General features: G+C 54.3%; 1 protein-coding gene across 5 annotated transcripts in view; it reads right to left on the minus strand.

Annotated features, from left to right (window-relative positions):
* FBXO31 (F-box protein 31) overlaps nt 1-19401 on the minus strand; it is a 51427-nt gene that overhangs the window by 21873 nt on the left and 10153 nt on the right. For 3 of the 5 annotated variants that reach the window (XM_042968057.1, XM_042968056.1, XM_042968054.1), the window contains 3 exons: nt 10676-10747; nt 7485-7571; nt 794-870 (listed from right to left, as the gene is read on the minus strand). In XM_042968057.1, the coding sequence (XP_042823991.1) occupies nt 794-870; nt 7485-7539 (132 nt within the window). In that variant the 5' untranslated portion in view covers nt 7540-7571; nt 10676-10747. Of the gene's footprint in view, nt 1-793; nt 871-7484; nt 7572-10675; nt 10748-10933; nt 11099-19401 lie in introns of those variants that run through there. The other 2 variants (XM_042968058.1, XM_042968055.1) reach the window with 2 other exon arrangements.

The following is a 19401-nucleotide window of genomic DNA, read 5'->3' on the forward strand; positions in this document are numbered from 1 at the left end:
GACACCCTGGTCTCAGCCTGGTTAATACTGAGGACGTCAGGCTTCCAGATGAGTGACAGAATCCACTGGTGGTAGTTTGGTAATTTGGCCCCCGGAAGCTAAGACAGCGAGGAATATAGGATTTGTGGGGAGAGGCTCGCAGATTGTGGAAATACAGTTTCCCCCAAAGTGCCCACCGCTGGTTTTCCCATCCATCAAGGACCCTGGCCTGACCTCAGTGTTACTATGGTGGGTGAACCCCACTTTCCGACTCCACTGAGGCTTCTGGTCAGCACCAGGCCCGCCTGGTCCCAGGGCCACCGTGCCTCCCAGGTGACTCACCAGGACACTGCACCCCAGCCCGCCATCCTGGCCACTGAACTGCGTCTTATTCATGGGACAGGCACTCGCGAGCATTAGTGGAACGATAAAAAGTCCGCATGACGAGTCACAGCTGGGGCACGCCTCGGGGCACAGAGACGGGGCCGCCAGGGTCAGAGGGTGACTGTTTACGGCTCCAAGGGGCCCCTGATTTAGGACAAGAAGTGAGTGCGCAACCCAAAACTAGCGTGTCCTGCTGGCGTGAACACAATGGCCGAGATGTCCGCAGGCGGGGACCAGGACAAGGGAGGGAGGACACCCTGTGGCTCCTCACCACGAAGTCCAAGGTCGCGGTGAGAACCTTTGGTCATTTACAAAATCGCAAGTCACCTAAGGGGGCTCCCTGTGACCACCGGGCGGCGCCTCGGGGAGAAGACCACTAGGGCCTCAGTCCCCCCCGCACCAGGACCCAGCGTCGCGGGCTCGGACTCACCACCACGTTCAGCAGTCCTCCGTAGGGCCCGATGTCTGGCTGCCACAGCCCCAGGATGTGTCTGTAGCGGTGGAGCACTGCGGGAAGAGAGAGAGCGGTCACGCCAGAGCCGGCCAGGCTGCGCTTCCCAGTCACCCGGGAGGAAGCGCCTGACGCTGGTAACTAACAGAGCCTCGTGCGCAAATGTGGACCCAAGCAGATCTTCGCAAAGGTTTCTAGAGAAGTCTAAGAATGAAATGTCTTTCGAACCCTTAACAAAACAGACAACCGGACCATTCCAAAACCTAGCCTCTAAGTGATCAGTGCCGGTGACTGCTGCCTTGAAAGACACAGAGGGAGCACCCCTGTAAAGTGGGGAGCCTCCCATCAGCGGGGGAGTCAAAGACTGGGACACCTCCCTCCTGGGGACACGGCAGAGGGGACGCTGGCATCTGTACGCGAGACGTGTCCATAAAGCAGTTAGGCTAAAATTCCCACCAGAGTCAACTGCACGCTGTCTGGGCAACAGGTGCCCACGTGTGACCCACGACAACACATTTACAGCAGGTGCATCTGAGAGGGTGTTTCCAGACAAGGTTAGCATTTAAATCCGCACAGTGAGTAAAACCAACCGCCCTCCCCAACTGGGTGGGCCTCATCCAATCAGTGGACAGCCTGGAAAGAAAGGCTTTTCCACAAGGAGGGGACACCTGCCTGACCCCGTGACCTGGGACATCAGTCTTTGTAACTTGGGACCTGAAAGGAAACATGGGCTCCTCCAAGGTCTCGAGCCTGCCAGACTTCAGACTTCAACTGCACCCTCAGCTCCTCTGGGAGCTGGTCCCAGGGCCACCATGCCTCCCAGGTGACTCACTGGTGGCAGACCTTGGGACTTCTCAACCTACATTCACTGTGGGATCCAATTCCTTACAACAAATTTCTTCACATAAAGGAATGGCTCTGTTTGTCTGGAGAACCCAGGCTGATGCACAGCGGGAGGCAGGGATGGGCTGGACGGCACGATCACACCATTCTGCGGGAAGCAAGACCCAGCCAGCAGAGCCAGCGGGACCTGGAGACGGGCTGGCAGCTCTCAGGTCTCCACTGTGTCTGGAGTGCAGGGAGGAGGAAAGTGAGGCCAGAAGCAGCCCAGGCCTTTGAAGTATGCAGACAGCTGGCGGGCAGCTACCCGCTGTCACCCGAGGTCCCAGCCTGTGAACACAGGTTTCCAAATGAGCCTTTACTGTCTCCCAGACACCTGCCATTCATCCCGTGTGCAGTCTTCTGAGTCGGTTTACAAGACGCACAGTAAAGTCGGTCTGGCTAATTTATGGTCACACCCGGATAGGTTTTGTGTTTAACACATAAGCAATAATCAGCAGGACCAGGAACCATCAACAAATGAGCTGCAGACTGACGTATACACTCAAGGGTTCAGGGGTGAAATATGACAGCATCTGCCACTTACTCTGAAATGCATCAATCGAGCAGGATGATAGAGAGATGGGTGGATGGAAAGCTGTGAGATAATAAAGCATCACAGACGGTTGTAGAATCAGGTGATGGCAAGCGGGTGTTTGCTCTATGATCCTTTTTGTAGACTTTTTAATTTTCATGATAAAACACGGGAGAATAAAGTCAATGGGCCCACTCAGCGTGACCCTCTCCTCTCGTATCCCCCTCCCCTAGTCCCCAACTTGACTGCAAGCAACAGTCTGTTCTTTCCAAATCAGTCTATAACCACACAGCTCCTGGACCACTCAAAGACCACACAAGACTCTTAGCAACTTTGAAAGGAGACCTCCCTCTTTTCCTTTAAAAGCCGCAGCTCTGGGGGCACCTGGGGGGCTCAGTCGGTTGAGTGTCGGATTCTTGTTACGGCTCAGGTCATGATCAGGGTGGTGAGATCGAGCTGTACATCAGGCTCCATACTGAGCACGGGGCCTGTTTGAGGTTCTCTCTCTCCCTCCCTCTGCCCCTTCCACCCACCCACCCACACACACACACACACACACTCTCTCTCTCTCTCTCTCTCTCTCTCTCTCTCAAAAAAATAAATAATAAAAAATGACAGCTACAGCTCTCTGAAATTAAAACACTGCCTCCCAGCTGTCTGCCTGGAGTGGCAGAACCCTCGTATAAGCTCTGCACGTGTGAGAAAAATCATTGTTCTCCTTGTGGCTGCTGCTGACACAACACTGGCTCATGGGCCTGGGATGGCCCCCAAGATGGTCCAAGAGAGACAAGAGACCAACACCCTCAGCCCAACTGAGGTTAGCTAACTGAGGTTAGCGAGCACACTAACTTCTAAGCAGGCAAGCCATTTCACAACGTAAAGGTAAAGTCTGTGTTTTATGTTATGCACTTAAAACAGTGGGGCCATCAGAACGGAGTCTAGCAGAGGTGACCTGAAAGCCTCAATGAGCCCAGGGTGCCCCCCCAGGAGGGGAGCCACGTTCGGAGTTAGCCTCTAACTAACGCCCAGGGCCGCCGTACAAGGAGCGGGCACTGGCTCGCCCACTTCGCCGCACGTTCCCACGCGGCCCTCACCCTGACCCTGTGTGGGCAGAAGGAGGGTCTGGGCCGAGACGTCCTGGCCCAGGGCACTGAGCAGACCTCGGGGCTTCTCACCCGGAAGACCCCCAGCTCACAGAGCCCTCCCCAAGCATTTCCAAACAGCCGGTGGCCACTGGTCAGGAGAGGTGGGCGGGATCAGGTTACAGACACTGGCGTGGCCCCAGCAGCGGGCGTGAGACCCGAGAGTCCAGCGGACCATTCTAGACGCTTCGGGTGCTTTACTGTCACGAGCACCAGGCCACGGCCTCAGTTCGAGGGTAGAGAGCCTCGACACGAGAGAACTACGCTATTCGGGATGACGGAGGAAACGCCGCTGCTCCGGCCCCACGAGGCAGGACTCAGGCCTGTCAGAACGTTGGTATTCAGCCAAACGAGGCAGCTCAGAGGCTGTTCCAACCGCTGGTCCCCGAGGTCAGTGCGGCTGTGTTCAGAAAAACATTCCCGGCTCTGAGACACCCCACCCTCCGAAATGGAAATGAGTGAGACAATCCGAGGTGAAGGGACCTCTCGGCTAAGCACTAACGGGAAAATGCCCCGTACTAGTCCGTGCCTGCTAACTCTCATCCGCCAACAGAAAGGCCACTTAACAGGCCCAGCGGGAAACTCTTGGCACACGAGGCCCAAAAGATCCGGCTCTCCTCGGCACAGCGTGAGCTGGGAACTGGCTGTCCCGGGCGCAGCCGCGATGGCCCTCCACCAGCAAGGCCATAAAGCTGCTCTGGAACCATCACGTCTGCTGCTGCAGAACAGGGGTTTCAGGCAGCGGGCGGTCCTCAGACTCAGACTTGTCCGAAAGATTAGCATAAATGCAACTGATGTAACCGCTGCCACTTGCTGGTAGCTTCTGGTTATTAAAACAAAATCAGAGGAGGGGACACGTCCAAACTCATTCCCCAAGGCCAGCATGACCCTGATACCAAATCTAGACGAGGAGGCCACGAGAAAACTACAGGCCAACATCCCTGACGAACCAAGATGCAAAAACCCTCCACAAAATACTAGCAAATCACATTCAGCAACACATTAAAAGGACCATTAACCACAATCAAGTGGGATTTATTTCAGGGATGCAGAGATGGTTCAACATCCACAAATCAATGTGGTAACAATCACATTAACTAAATGAAATCATATGTCATCTCAATAAATGCAGAAAGAGCATCTGTTAAAATTCAACATGTACCGATGATTAAAAAGAAAAAAAAACCTCTCAACGAGATGGGTATAAAGTGAACACAGCTCGACATGATAAAGGCCACATACAAGAACCCCCCCAGCTAGCATCATCCTCAGTGGGGAAAAGCTGAGAGCTTTTCCTCTAAGATCAGGAACAAGGCAGGGACGCTCACTCTCGCCGCCCGTATTCGACACAGTCCTGGAAGTCCCGGCTGCAGCAGTCGGGCAAGAAGAAAGAACAGGCGTCCAAATTGAAAAAGAAGAAGCAGAACGGTCACTGTCTGCAGATGACATGGCAGAGCATACAGAAATCCCCAAAGGCTGCGTCAAAAACGCGTCAGAATGAGGGAGCCGAGCGAAGCTGCAGGATACACACTCCGCATGCAGAACGAGACGAGGCTCTCAGGATCCGGCCGGGCGACGGGCAGGCTGCCTCCCTCCCTCAGACCCACTTCCCGCCGGGGCCTCCCTGCCCTTTCTGGGAGCGCCTTCCGCCTTTATACTGCCAGGGTCTCCCCCTCCTCGGGAACCCCACGTGTTCTTGGCTCCACCAGGCAGAGGGGACTCTGGAGGAACCTTCCCATCAGGTGCACCTGTGCGGCCAAACACCGTGTCGTCTACGTCGAGGGTTAAAAGCGACTCGTGCACCTCGTCCCGGAGGAGTGCGTGACACTCCGCCAGAGCCCCTGTACCTACCAGAGCCGTGGAGCATCGCTGGGACTCCAGACGGACGCCTCACAACCCTGAGTCCTCTGGTCACTGGTCACCATCAATTCACACATAGGGACATGCGTCAGCTACGTCGTTAACGATGCATCCCCCACGATGCCGCCAACGCCTCACGGACACAGACCACCAAGAGTCTCAGGCGATGACAATAACATGCGGCCTGACAGACAAACAAGCACAACCGACACGGCCCAAGCCGCTCGTGGGGGCCACAGAGGCCCTCGACGCCCAGCACCATGAGGTGGGCTGACACGCGCCTCCCCAGGACAGCGTCTTACGCGGAGGCTGCTGACGGTTTCCGGCCCGGCAGAACCTGGCCCAGAGGACTTCAAGAGACCAGGGAACACCGGGTGCCAAGAGCTCCAGGGACAGGGCAAACTGGTGAGAGAGAAAGAAACAGTGCCGGGTCCCAAGGTCCTCACAAGCCAGTCGCCACGCAGACATTTCCAGAGGATCTGGCCGACGTCAAAAATGTTGCATCCTGAGTTGCCCTCTACAAGAACGCACCAGGAGCCCTGGAATACCCACGGCCTGGGCATACAGGCCTCAATTCGGGTTGAAACTGGTTTCCTTTCTTCACGCACGTGAACTTCTTTCCTGATGTTCTAACAGACCGTGGAGACAACAGAGTGCTCGCAGCGTAAGTATGTCCCCAGAAAAATGCAACCAATACTCACAAGTTGTTGTTGTCTTTGTATTTTCTGGGTCGTCCAAGGTTTCTATAATGCCCACTGTATTTTTAAACAATACGCAAACCTTAGAGAGGACAGCAGTGGGTGGTGTCTGATTAGAACAGGCCTGTTACAAAGCTGTCAGCTACGAGCTTGGGGGGGGGGGGGGGGGGGGGGGGTGGAGAGCACAGCTTGTGGGTGAAAAGCCTAGACAGACTGTGACACATCCCGACAGCCACAGAACACTCCTGCCCACCACGGGGGACAAAAGGACACACTCTAGGTACTGCCCACAGTGGGTCAGAATTCCATCCTAGCCCTACGGTATAAGCCCCAGATGGACTGTGATTCCGGAAGGATCCGTGACAGACGTATGACGTGATGAAGCTCTATGGTCCTGCGCACAGGCGGTTCCCGTCAGCACAGCTCAACGTTCTACCTTTGCTCACTGACCGCTAAGCGGGAGGGTGGGTCACTCCACAGCACACTGTTCTAGAGGAAACTTCCAAGAGGGCAAGAGGGTTCAGAGAACACAATTCACGCCTTTGGACTTCAGACTTGACCCACCGGACCCCCCAGGTGGCCCACCCGGCTCCTCGTGCCTGCTCACACGCACTCCTGACAAGCCCCCTTGTCACAGGAGCTGAGCACGAGCTCACACGTACCCTGAGGCACACTAACTAGACCCAGGATGGTCCCTAAGCGCCACGGGACCAGCGGACACGTGTCAGCTGCGCGTCCAGTCTGACGGGATGAGGAGCAGTCCCAGAAGCAACACTTCTCCCTCTGCTCCCATAGGGTCTGTTAGACACGAGACTCCAGAAGGGGCCTGATCCAGGCACGAGACACAGACACACGGAGGCTCAGAAGGGTGGGCGTAACAGGAGGGAGCGGTGCCCTGTGCTTCTAGGAACGTGAAAACACCTTTTAGCGCAAGCAGGTACGTTTAATGTCTCCTCGACAACAGACACTCACCCTGCATCTCAGCTCAACCTTACGAAGACCTGAGGTGGCATTAATCACCTGGAATAGGGCTTATGGAAATTTCCAGACTCGAGTGATGCCAATCAAGAGAGGAATCAGATTCTAATTAACCAACTGTTTCTACACACTTCTGTCCAGCATGGGTACATCGTAGGATTTTTTTTTAATTCACGCAAGCTATTACAACGTGACTAATGAAGTCTCAGAGCAAACCATTTACGTTTAATTTTGGAACAGAAGTGTTTCAAGGCTTCTACCCTGTCCTCTCTCTTCAGCCTCAATAAACAACAAATATGAAAACGTGCATCAACAGAGTGGTCTTGCTGCTACAACCCAAAAACCCCAAAGCTGCTGCAGAATCCCAGCCCGTGTGTGCAGCTGACACGGGCCACGGCTCAGGTGTGGCCTCGGCTGTGGTCAAGCCACGGAGAACAGCAAGAAAACAGCAAAAGCCAAGGAGGGCAGCTCGCTCTTAAGACCCAAGCAGTCCTCGTGCCCAGAGTTAGAGGTCCCTCTCCATGCAGCTTTTCGGCCGTGCTTGCCCGCAAAAGCCAGAGCCAGCAGGAGGTACGTACGGCAGGTGTAAACATCTCTGTACTCCATGTGCTCGTAATCGGGAAGGATTTTCATGAAACGTCCCGACTTGACGCGAGGGTTTATACCTGAACAGACACAGCAGGGAAAGGGTGAAGAGGGTTCTGCTCCCACGAGGGTATGAGCACTTTTCATGACGACACCCTCTCCCGCACTGGCCATGGACATTTCCTGTTACACACTCGGCCCCCAGAACCTCAGGAGGCCAGCATCTGCCAGGGGTGACCTATCTTCCTTCAACCAAAGGAGTCACACCAGAAACTCCTGATGGGGGGCAAGCTCAGGACCCTCCTCTCTCGACCACCACAGATCAAGGGAGCACGGAGGTGGGAGAGCCAGGGCCGGGGCTGGGGGACCTTGGGGAGACCGTTTAGGGAACCCCCGTGCTCAAGTCAGATCTCTCCCTTGCCTGGTGCACACCTGGTGTTTCCCTTGACCTTTGCCGCGTCTGTTTTGTTTCTGATTAAGGGCAATGTCTGGCAGCCTCCTAACTCAGACCTCTTCACTTCTGAATCAAGGCTGCAGACTCTACCACCTACACCAGGAACCAGCATCGATTTTCTTCCAGCACCCATTGCAGAAGCTAAGCGGTTCCCTCCTGGGTAAGGCTCAGAGCAAGTTCACAAAGACAGTTCCCGCGCCACGTATATGAAGACCAAAGCTGGCTTTGACGGGAGCAGATTCAACACTTCGGGACCCTGAATAAGGGACTATGAATCATTCCCCGGATTTTGCAACCATTTACGGGGTCAAGACTCAGCGGTGAAAAGAAATCTCCCGATGTCCACGTGTGCCTGTCCACACCCCCAGCACTCCAGACGTGCACAGGAGCATGTTCACCTTACCCTGTCCCCTCTCAGTCGCCCACCCCTGGCTTACCCCAGCCGTACCACCCACTGCTCAGTCACTGCCCACCTGTGCTCCACAGGACAGCAGGGCCGAGTCGAGCTCTAAGGAGGCCTTAATTCCCACATCTGCAGCCACCCCCGGTGGGCAGAGGAACCTGCCTTCCTCCAGATGCTATTTTGAATGCCTACACTCCCGAGGCCAAGTATGAGTGCTTACTTGCAGGAAACTTCTCCCTTCAAGCTGCTTTCAGATGACACTGTCTAACGACCTAACAAACTCAAGCGGTCAGATGATAAAAACTTGACGTAGTGGACACTCCTAGAAACCAGCTGATGGTCCAGAAAAGCCAGGACATCTCTGTCCTCTGTGCACGCACATGGAGACCGTCGTGGGGCATGTGCCTCTGCTTCAACAACAATCTGATATCCACGCTCTGGCTAGATTTAAGACACGAGCTCTGGGAAACCACGGAGGAACCAGAGTGAAGCCAGGGCCGTGTGCACACCCACAGAACGGAGCGGGGGCAGGGAGAGGGGCAGAACTGGCTTTCTGCCTCTGGAGTCTGGGCTTTGCAGGATGCAAAGCAGCATTGTTCCGGCTGCTGAGAGGAGAGGACAGGAAGGAATCCGGCATTCAGGACACTTGACCACTTGGGTCCCCCAGACCCGTGTCCCCTGGAGAGATGGCGGAACGTGGGGCAGAGGCATGAGCAGAAAGCAGAGTCTGAGCGCACACGGGGAAGCCCAGGGAAGGGGGAGCTGGCAGGTCCCAAGCAGCCGGCCTCGCATGGGGTCTAGGGGCAAAGACGGGGAGCAGGGGGCAGCTGCCGACCTGGGGGCAGCTGCCGACCTGGGTGCAGCAGCAGAGGGTGAAGGGGAAGCCCAAGGCCCTGAGGAAGGCGGTGGGGGGGGGGGGGGGAAGCAGGGTGCTGGGCGCGGCAGGACAGAGGCCCCCAGAGGTGCGCGGCAGGTGGGAGGGCACCGCTGAGCCCCACAAGCTGCGTGTGTCGTGAGCACGCTGGCTCCTCAGAGGAAGGTCCGTGAAGAACCCCAGCCTCCGACAGGAGGGCTCCCCGGTGTGCGCAAGCCCGCATCAGAACACGCGCCACGTGTGGGGACAGAGCCTCTGATGGGCGAGGCACCGGCCGGACGACGAAATCAGCCTGCAGGGACAGAGCCCCACCAGGGTCTCCCTCAGAGCCCGTCCTACGTGGCGACCCCACACTCCCCGTGAGGAGGGGCATCCCAGAGAGAGACCCCGAGTGACAGACCTGCTAACAGGAAGGACAGGGAAAGAGGCAGGAACCTGCGCGGCCCAGAGCCTGGAGGGGCTGCCAGGGCTTCGGCCGGCTCTCCGCGACCGGCCTCCTTCTCTGACCAGAGTCGAAGGTGTCCCCGCACAGATGCGGCCCCAGCTGGCAGGCAAGGCATTTAGGGAGGAGACCACCTGCCGTGCTTTCAATGGAGAACATTTCAAAAGAAGGAAAACCCAAATCTACCAAGATGGTTAGAGATGAAAACTTAAGGTCCTTTTCAGAGCAGTCAACAAGTCAACTTTAGGCCAAAGAGAACTGGGTCACCATCGTCCCTGCGCTCTCCGATCCCCAGCTCCAGGCGGCGGCCGGGCAGTGGACCTGCGGGCTGCCCTCTGCGAGTCGGTGCTGATCCGCGGCTCCCGGGCCGTGACGGTGTGAACACAGGCCTTCGCACACCAAGAGGCCCGAGGAAAGGTATTGGGGCTGGGGGGACTGTGAACACACAGATGGGGAGTGTCACTGATGACTCTGGAAAGCAAGGGAGCAGAGAACAAGAAATGGGGGGGTCCGGGGGGCTCATCATGGCGACAGGAGACTGCAAGGCAGAAGGAGCCCGAGAAGGGGGAGCCTGGGTGGGGCTGGAGGACGGTGCGCTCCACGGCGGCCCAGGCCCACCGGCCGAGGGAGCCTGCGGGAGCGGCCACACCTCACCATGGAGCTGCTGTCCACCTGTCCCCTCAGGCTGCGGGCCCAGGATCGAGAGGAAGGGACACTTCTGGAAACACCCAGAGTTTCCAGGGCAGCCACGTTTCTCAGAGCCAACGGCCCTTGACACCTAATAAAAGCCACCATTCTCCTTGACGGGCTGAAAAGTAAGGGTGAGACGCCCAGCAACAGAGAAAAGAGCCCCTTGGTTTTAGCACGACCACGCCAGCTACAACCCTGAGGAGGCGTCTGAGAAGGGCCCCATGGGCTGTGGGTCAAATTCTTCGTGTTCCTATCATGGGTGCTCACTCTGCGTCTGGCTCTGGAACAAAGGTGACAGTGGGTGGCAACAGGTTAACTTACGCTTGGCATAGACGTCTCTACAAGACACGCCCGTGATGTCCAGCTTCCGCAGGTTCTCGCAAACGCCATACTCTGCAACAAGAAACACTTGCTGGAGATCATGGTCAAGAAATCATGAAACGACAGAAACAGATGGATGGAGGGCGGGGGTCGGAGTATGGGGAGGTGCGCCGAAACCTTGGCCCCGTCTTCCAAGTGTGTGTCTGTCCCTTGCTGGGGAGGTTTTGTGGGACTTCGGCACACAGCACCCGCACTCACCAGTGAAGCCTTTATCCTGGGTTCAGACCACACCTGACGAAAGGACAATCTGCACTGTCCACTCCGATGAGCTCCAGAAGCCTCAGGGCACAAACCCAAAATCGGACAACGCCCAGCTAGTGACGGGGTGCGGCACAAGCTCAGTGGTCGGGAAACAACACGTTCCCAGAAAATGAGATGGTCCTTGGTGTCAGGGTTCCACCAAGGCCCCCTGAACCCCTGCTGTGGCTCGCCACGCTGCTGGTTCTATTAAACAAAGCCACAGGCCTGTGATCAGAGTCCCGGGCGAGATCCTGGAAGGAAGAGCTGCACACCCGTGTCCCTTTGGCACCAGGCCACCTAGACCCCAGCCAGTGACAGGGATCCTTGGAACCCTCCTGCTTCCTTCTCCCTTTCCCCGCCCCGCCCCACCACAGCCCCACTTTTCCAAGTCACGCCCCAGCACTGCCCAGCTGAAACCTCAGGTGACCGGGTCCCAGCAGGGCTTTGAAAGGAAAGCACGGACCTGAGCCAATCACCGCGGATCCAGACCCGCCCACTGGCCAAGCTAACAATAACCACACCTGCCCGGTACCAACCGTTGCTCGGGCCAGGCGTCAGTGTGGCCGACCCTGCCGGCAGGCCCGAGACTGCTGCTGCCACTACCCCGTCCACATCAGTGCGGAGGAAACACGCGCAGAGAGGCCTGAGGCTGGCACAGCGGAGCAGAGCTCGCGCTGCGGGACCGGGAACTGCAGCCCGGACGGGGCGCCTCAGGGTGGCAAGCGCGGCCCCCCGCCCAGGCCCTCACGCATCAGCACAGGACTCTCCCCGTGCTCACACTCGGTGCAAGCGTCCGGCTGGGGCTTCACGGCACGGCCGCCTCTGGGACCGTGCCCCCGGCACAGGAAGGCGCGTCAAGGCTGGGCAAGGCTGGCGTCTCAGCAGGCCGTCTGGAACGTGGATCGACACAGGGGGACCGGCAGTGGCAACGTGCTGCCCCCCACCCCCGGCCCCGATCCTCCAGAGGTCCGGTCTGGTCTTTTCAACAGAATGGATGATACTGGCCCAAATGCCTCTGTGAGCCGGTAGCGCTTCAACGGTACCCAAAGTAAAGCTCGAGATGCACGCAGCACGGAGAAGCTACCTGGGGGCTGGCGGCTCAGGCCTGCCCGGGACCCTGCTTCTCCCTACCTCCTCTGCTGACGAACAGACGCGACACTGAAGACTAAGACAAAAATCACAGCCTTGCTCGTTATCAAGCAAAAAAAGCACAAAGCATGCAGGGCATCCTGCTGGCTGGAGAGCGAGGACTGGAGGCTGAGGGCCTGGGAGCCCTCCGTGAGCCTGGGGCAGGGACTCAGCCACACCTGCATGGAACCTGAGACAGCACGGCTCGTCCACACCCGCACAGGCCACCCGGGCGGCAGAACAAACTGAAGCAGCCAGTCTACCCCACAGTCACTGAGAAGGGCTCTGCTCCACATACGCGGCCTTCACCACTTCCTGTCCGCTCTGTGATGCCCACTGCAGCCCAGCGGCTCCTCCCGAGAGCCACCGGTCAGCGGTCACTACTGTGTCTGGCTCTCCAGACACACTGGCTTTCTCTTGTGCAAACCATGCACTTCAAAGTTGCCACCGCACAAGATTGCTGCTTCGCTTTGTTTGCTGTGTGGTTTTGAAAGGACAGCTCCTTCCCGGTTTCAGCAGGCCACCAGTGCGTGCAGTGACGGACAATGAGGAGTCTCTTACCGCCTCCTTGGCCAAGTGGTGTGACTGCAGGGGGCGGGGGTGGCGGTGGCCCTCCGTGAACCGCACGCTTGTATGATATGCGCACTGGCACCCTCGGTGCCAAGAGTCAGATACAGGGCACAGATGTGAGAGCGGGAAGTCAACGGCCAGGCCTCCGTGAGGCACTGATGCTGCTCCCTGGGCCCAGGTCGCCGAAGGCTGGTGACTTGACATGGCTTTTGCGTCAGAGTCCAACCCACACTCCGTCGCGACAGGAGCCAACCTCCCGAATGGCTCCAAGGGCTGCAGCCACAACGGCCACATCACCAGCTTTCTGTGCGCTGCGTGAGGGCACAGCACTGCTGGCTGGCATCGCACGGGCTATGAAGCTGCACGAGCAGTAAGTGTCCACAAAAACCCCACCAGCAATCAGAAGAAAAGCAAAATTAGGGTGCCGTGCTAATAAATACAGCAATCCTTGGCGGGGTTTTCTTAATGTTCCCTAAAGGCCCTAACAAATCCACCAAGGTAGAATAATGCCATTCTGACCTAACCGTCCCTCGGAGAAATGTTTATTTTCCACCTGATGGAAAATCTTTCTCTTGAATAGGGAATAAGAACAACGCCACATCCTCTGATTGTTCCAGAAACCTTCCAAAAGTCATGAGGGGAAACTGCCCTTAAAATAGCTTTGGGGGGGGCGCCTGGGTGGCTCAGTCGGTTGGGCATCTGACTTTGGCTCAGGTCGTGATCTCACGGTTCGAGTGGGTTCAAGCCCCACGTCGGGCTCTGTGCTGACAGCTCAGAGCCTGGAGTCTGCGGCTGATTCTGTATCTCTTTCTGTCTCTGCCCCTCCCCCACTTGTGCTCTGTCTCTCAAAAATAAATTTTAAAAAAATAAAATAAAATAAAATACCTTTAGGGCCTGCAGACTGGCCAGCACCATGTACCCTTGCTTCTAGAAAAACTACCACGTGTGACCTCTATCCTTTGGCACAGACCCTGTCCCAGATGACTGAAAGCTAGCACAGCAAACCAGGATGCCTCCGGCTGCTTCTCAAGTACTGGATTTGGGGTGGAAGGCGGGCGATTCAAGTCTCCTTGCTGGGGCATCCGGCCGGCTCAGTTGGTGAAGCATGCGACTCTTGATCTCGGGGTCGTGAGTTCAAGCCCCACGTTGGGAATAGAGATGACTTAAACAAAAAACTTTTTTACAAAAAAGGTTTCCTTGCTTATCTATTATATAAAATAGCTTAAGAGACTCTTTTTTGGAGAGTGCCTACTCCAATGATGGCCACAAAATAAAAAATAAAAATTAAATTTAAAAAAAAAGAGGTTGGGAGGAGGAGAAAAACGGGTGAGCTGGGCTTGAGGAAATTTATAAAATGTGGAAAAGTACGGGCACACAGAATTACCGTATGACCTGCTCTCATTCTCCATCTGGGATACATCCCCAAAAGAGCTGAAGGAGGGGCCCCTGCACCCACGCTCCCAGCAGCACTACTCACAATATCCAGAAGGCAGGTAAGTGGGCCATCCACACAACGGGATATTATTCAGCCTTAGAAAGGAAGTAAACTCTGCCACCTGCTATAACATGGATAAACCTTGGGGACCTTATGCTCAGTGAAACAAGCTGGTCCCCAGAAAACAAATACTGCAGGATTCCCTGGGGTAGTGAGATTCAGAGAGACAGACAGAAGAATGCTGGCTGCCGGGGCTGGGGGAGGAAATGGGGAGCTAGTGATGGGGACAGAGGCACAGCTGAGCAAGAAGGGAAAGTCCTGGAGACGGACGGGGGCGATGGCTGCACAATGATGTGAAAGTGCTCAGTGCCACAGACCTGTGCATTTACAAACAGCCCAAGTGGAAGTTTTTGTTGCATGTGTACATTCACCACAGTAAAAAAAAGGAAACTGCCACTTCAAGTATTCCAACTGGAAAATTTCCACAGCGCCTGGGGGGCTCCATCGGTTGAGCGTCCGACGTCGGCTCAGGACGTGATCTCACAGTTCGCGGGTTTGAGCCCCGCGTCAGACTCTGTGCTGACAGCTCGGAGCCTGGAGCCTGCTTCGGATTCTGTGTCTCCCCCTCTCTCTGCCCCTCCCACACTCTCTCTCTCTCTCAAAAATAAAATAAACATAAAAATTTTTTTTTTTTACCAAAAAGCTATTTGAAAAATGTTTTGCCCGAGAGAAAAAACAGCCCAGTGATTTGGCCCAAGTCAAGCCAACACAAGCGGCAGCCTCTTGTGACCTAACTGCCAGGGGCTGCCAAGTGCTCACCACGCATTCCCTGTCCAACGAGCTCCGGGCCGTATGATGGGGTTTCCCAAAAACTCCCCATCCACACGGCACTCTGGTCAGTCTCTATGGGTGGGAGAGAGTGGGCTAGAAGCGTTCTCTCTCTCCCTCACCCCTGCAGAAACCAGCAGACACACTTCTGCTTCTTGAGAGGCCCATTCCCTGGAAGGGAAGGTGGAGATTAACAGACACAGTCCCTGTGCCAGCCATGACAGATAAGCACACACATCAGAGCAGAAGGGGACCAAGAACGGGAACGCCGGGGCGCCTGGGTGGCTTGGTCGGTTAAGCGTCCGACTTCAGCTCAGGTCATGATCTCACGGTCCGTGAGTTCGAGCCCCGTGTCAGGCTCTGTGCTGACAGCTCAGAGCCTGGAGCCTGTTTCAGATTCTGTGTCTCCCTCTCTCTCTGCCCCTCCCCTGTTCATGCTCTGTCTCTCTCTGTCTCAAAAATAAATAAACATTTAAAAAAAAAATTTAAAAAAAAAAAAAAAAAAAAGGAACGGGAACGCCATTCTTCCGTGTGCCACATCAGTGCCAGAGGCGGCCACGGAGGGACCCAGCCTCCTCCTCCCCGTTCACGCTGTGACAGCACCGCACTCAGACGCTACCGCAGCGAGCCAATGGGCACACAAGACAAATCTGGAAAGGGAAGTTGTCCCCCAGCCCTGGAGGGAGGTGGATGGCAGCAGTGATGGGAGGCCACAGGCAGCACCAAAAAAAAAAAAAAAAAAAAAAGGCATGGAAGATTCTAGGTAGAAAAGCAGCAAGGACAGAGCCTCCACAGAGAACCATTAACCCATGGGGGCGCCAGCAGAGATGTGCCTGGAAATGCAGGCGGGGGCTCCAGGGAGGCTGCTGCACCACCAGGTGAGGCAGAGGCAGGAGGAAAGGACCGTGTGACCAGACATGTCACTGCACGAGCAGGGAGAAGGGCCGGAAGGTGGACCAGAGGCTGCTCATGTCCTTCCTACCTGCTGCACGCTGCAGGGTTCTCTAAATAAAACTCTAAGATGGCTTGATTGGTAAGACTGATTTTTGTGTGCACTAAACTAGGAGCGAAATACCCTCCTTAATAAAGTATGGCTCCAAGTTTGACTTGAGGCTAAAAACGAAGTTGGGGGCTGGGGCTGGTGGGAGGGGGATCTCCACCAGGCAGGACAGGGGAGTTGGGCACCCAGTCCCCGGGTTTCCCGACACCGCTGCTCTGTGCCAGTATCCAGGACCACCTCTCCAACGACAGACCACTGACCTGAAACCCATGTGTTCTCCAGTGCCCCGCTTCGCTTAGCTATTACTGTAACTGCATGAAATGCCTCTCTCTCTCTCTCTCTCTCTCTGTCTTTTTAATAATGTAGCAGATCTGGAAAAACTCTGCAGCCAGCTCATCTTAGGATGGTAAGACTGTAAAACCCAAAACATGGACACAGCCCACAGGTGTCTCTTATTCAACACCTGGACTATTTGGGACACTTAAACAAACACCTCCCCAGGACGGCTGACACCGCCTATGACTCATGTGACTTGTTCTCAACGAGTTCAGTCCATGTAAAGGTAAGCGATCTCAGTGCCAACGGGCTAAGGACTCTGACCCCAGTCCGCCTCCCACGACAGGCACCCACCTGCTGGCCAAGTGACACCCACTCCTGGGAATGCCCATCTGTCACCCTCAGACACCCACACTCCCTGCCCCGCCGCCCACAGATGAGACCAGGAGAGAAGCCCATGAGCCTGACGGGGCAGTCACTGCCACCCCTCCCCGGACCTTGTCTAGTGTTTCTGACACGTCCCTGCCCCTCCACTAACGCTTCACACACAGGCCTGGCCAGCTCAGGTTCCCGAGCCTCTCCATGGACAGTGATGGTGTCGCTGGCAGAGGACGCTGACTCATGAGTTCCAAACCCCGCCAGCCTTGGGGAAAGGGCCTTCTTTGCAGAGGACGCTTGTTCCTCTGCAAAGTCCCAAAGACACCCTTGTGTTTGCAAGCCCTTTCCAGCCAGAAAGACAAAGTCAGAGCCTCACACGTGTTACACACTCATTTTATAAACACAGGGCAACAGTAAAAATGGCAGTGCCTGGACTTCTAAGAACCAATCGATTCTTTTTGGCAAGGTAACAGTGTCCATCCAATTAAATACGGTCGGGGGACATCTTTATTCGATGCTTTCTGGGTACGAGGTTCACTTTCTAACTTACTTTTTAAATTTTTTTTTTAACATTTTTATTTATTTTTGAGACAGGGAGAGACAGGGCATGAACAGGGGAGGGTCAGAGAGAGGGAGACACAGAATCTGAAACAGGCTGCAGGTTCTGAGCTGTCAGCACAGAGCCCGACGTGGGGCTCGAACTCACGGACTGTGAGATCATGACCTGAGCCGAAGTCAGCCGCTTAACCGACTGAGCCACCCAGGCGCCCCTCTAGCTTACTTTTTTAAGGTCAAAAAGACAAAGTCTAAAAAAATGTTCCCCTATGATGCACCACTGTCCTATACCCTTTTCTGCTTTGCTAACTAGAAGGCAAAGGTTTCTCTGTAAAGCACCATATGAGATTCAACTTGCAAAAACACAGAGGACTATAGTCCTTTCAATTGGTAAAGCAGGAAGAAAAGATAAAGGTTTTCCCTCAAATTGTGAAATCCTGCTGCATGTACCGGAGGGGGGCTGGCCTCCCGTGCGTTTCTATTACGGGAACAGTTCACTGACCTGCCCATCCCACCACCAAAACTAGTGGGCTAGGATCTGCTTTACAAGTAATCATAAAATATCCCTGAAGCCAGCCTTATAACGTACAGCTTGCCCATTTCACCTCTTCCTAAGATGACCTTCCAATTTTAACCGTATTTAACAAAAGCCACGTTGCTCCTATTTTGCATCAGCATATCAGATAGGACAGAAATAGCATTTTCTTCTGATTGCAAAACCAGAATTAAATATTGGTTTTTAATTTCCCATTTCTATCAAAAAGATCATACATTATAGGAAACGGATTATTTCTAATCATGACAGAATCTAAACCCACTTTAGACTTACCACAGATCAAAATATTACCCAAATATCATTCTGTGTGTCAAAAAAACTTACCATCAAGGGAAGAAATGGGCAAATTATACATATACATATAATATATATATCTTAAATTCAAAACCTGACACCAGCAGGTACTGAGCTGAATGAAATGAAATGCTTATGTCTGAATATTTACAGCTCAGTGTGGGAGGGGAAAAACACACGCATTCTAAATTTGTCTTTTGTTATTTGATTATTGTGATTAAGAACTAGGGTGTGAATGTGGACCTCTAAATTCACCAACTAAATGGTGAAGTATTAACCAAGAAAAGCCTCGTCAGGGTCAAAGGCAAAATAACGCACTTGGCTTTGCCCTCAGAACTCCGAGAAGTGATGACTTATTTATAGCCCCACACGTAAGTTACTGCAGGAGGCCTGCAGCCTAAGGAGTGATGATGCATCAAAAAGTGTTTACCCTGGCCCTGGTCTGCACCCGTCCTGGAGGCCGGGCTTGGTTTGATCCCGTTTCTGTAAGCCAGCCAGTTGTTATGTGCGGACCCCAAAATTAGGAGCTCAGTCTTGGCTTCTCCCAACAACCTTCTTTCACCTGCCCAGAGAAATACCACTAGAAAATATTTGATCCAACGGCTCCAATAAGCAGCAGACTAGAAAAGCCAAAGTTCTATACAAATAACTGATTTATTGCTAGGACACTGGAAATTGTGAACGTCTCACCAAACATTATAGAGAGCTACCTCGTTTTCAGTTCCCAGTGCTACCCCCCGACCCTCCCCCCTTGCAAAATCATCCTATCATTTTAAACATGCAGGCATTGTCTGCACCCTGAAAGTCACTCATGGCCCTAAATCCTGTAAAGCAAGAAAACACAGGTGTATGGTATCCTCTTTCCCACTCCCATTTTTGTGGGTTGTTTTCTGTTCTGGAAAATCCAATCAAAAGATAGAAAGCAAACATGTAAACATGCAAAGTCACTAATTAGTCTCACCCACCCAAGACACTAAAAAATGGAGGCACCATTATACTCCTGTCAGGGCTGGACCAGACCTGGAGGTTCCATTCACGAAACCTGAGGGGGCAAGGACAACCCACCTTCTCAGCCAGCCTGAGATCCAGCCTCCTGATCACCAAGGCTGGGAGTACTTTGGTTTTTACCTAAATAGACCTGGCACTTTGGCCTTATGAACACTCACCTTAACCAAATGTCTAGTTCAGGAAAGAAGAACTTTGGGAATTAAGAGAAGTGAAATCAGGCCTGTCTCATACATGACTATTCGTATACGTGTATATGTATTTCAAACACAATTAGATTAACGCTATGACACATCTAGGTATACCATATAGGATTGCGAACAGTCCAATGTTTGACATAAATGAGCTTGCAATTCAAGCTACCAGAATGAACTACTGAAATCAAAGACCCAGCTGCCAAC

This window comes from Panthera tigris, chromosome E2, assembly GCF_018350195.1.
Source record: "Panthera tigris isolate Pti1 chromosome E2, P.tigris_Pti1_mat1.1, whole genome shotgun sequence".
NCBI lineage: Eukaryota > Metazoa > Chordata > Mammalia > Carnivora > Felidae > Panthera > Panthera tigris.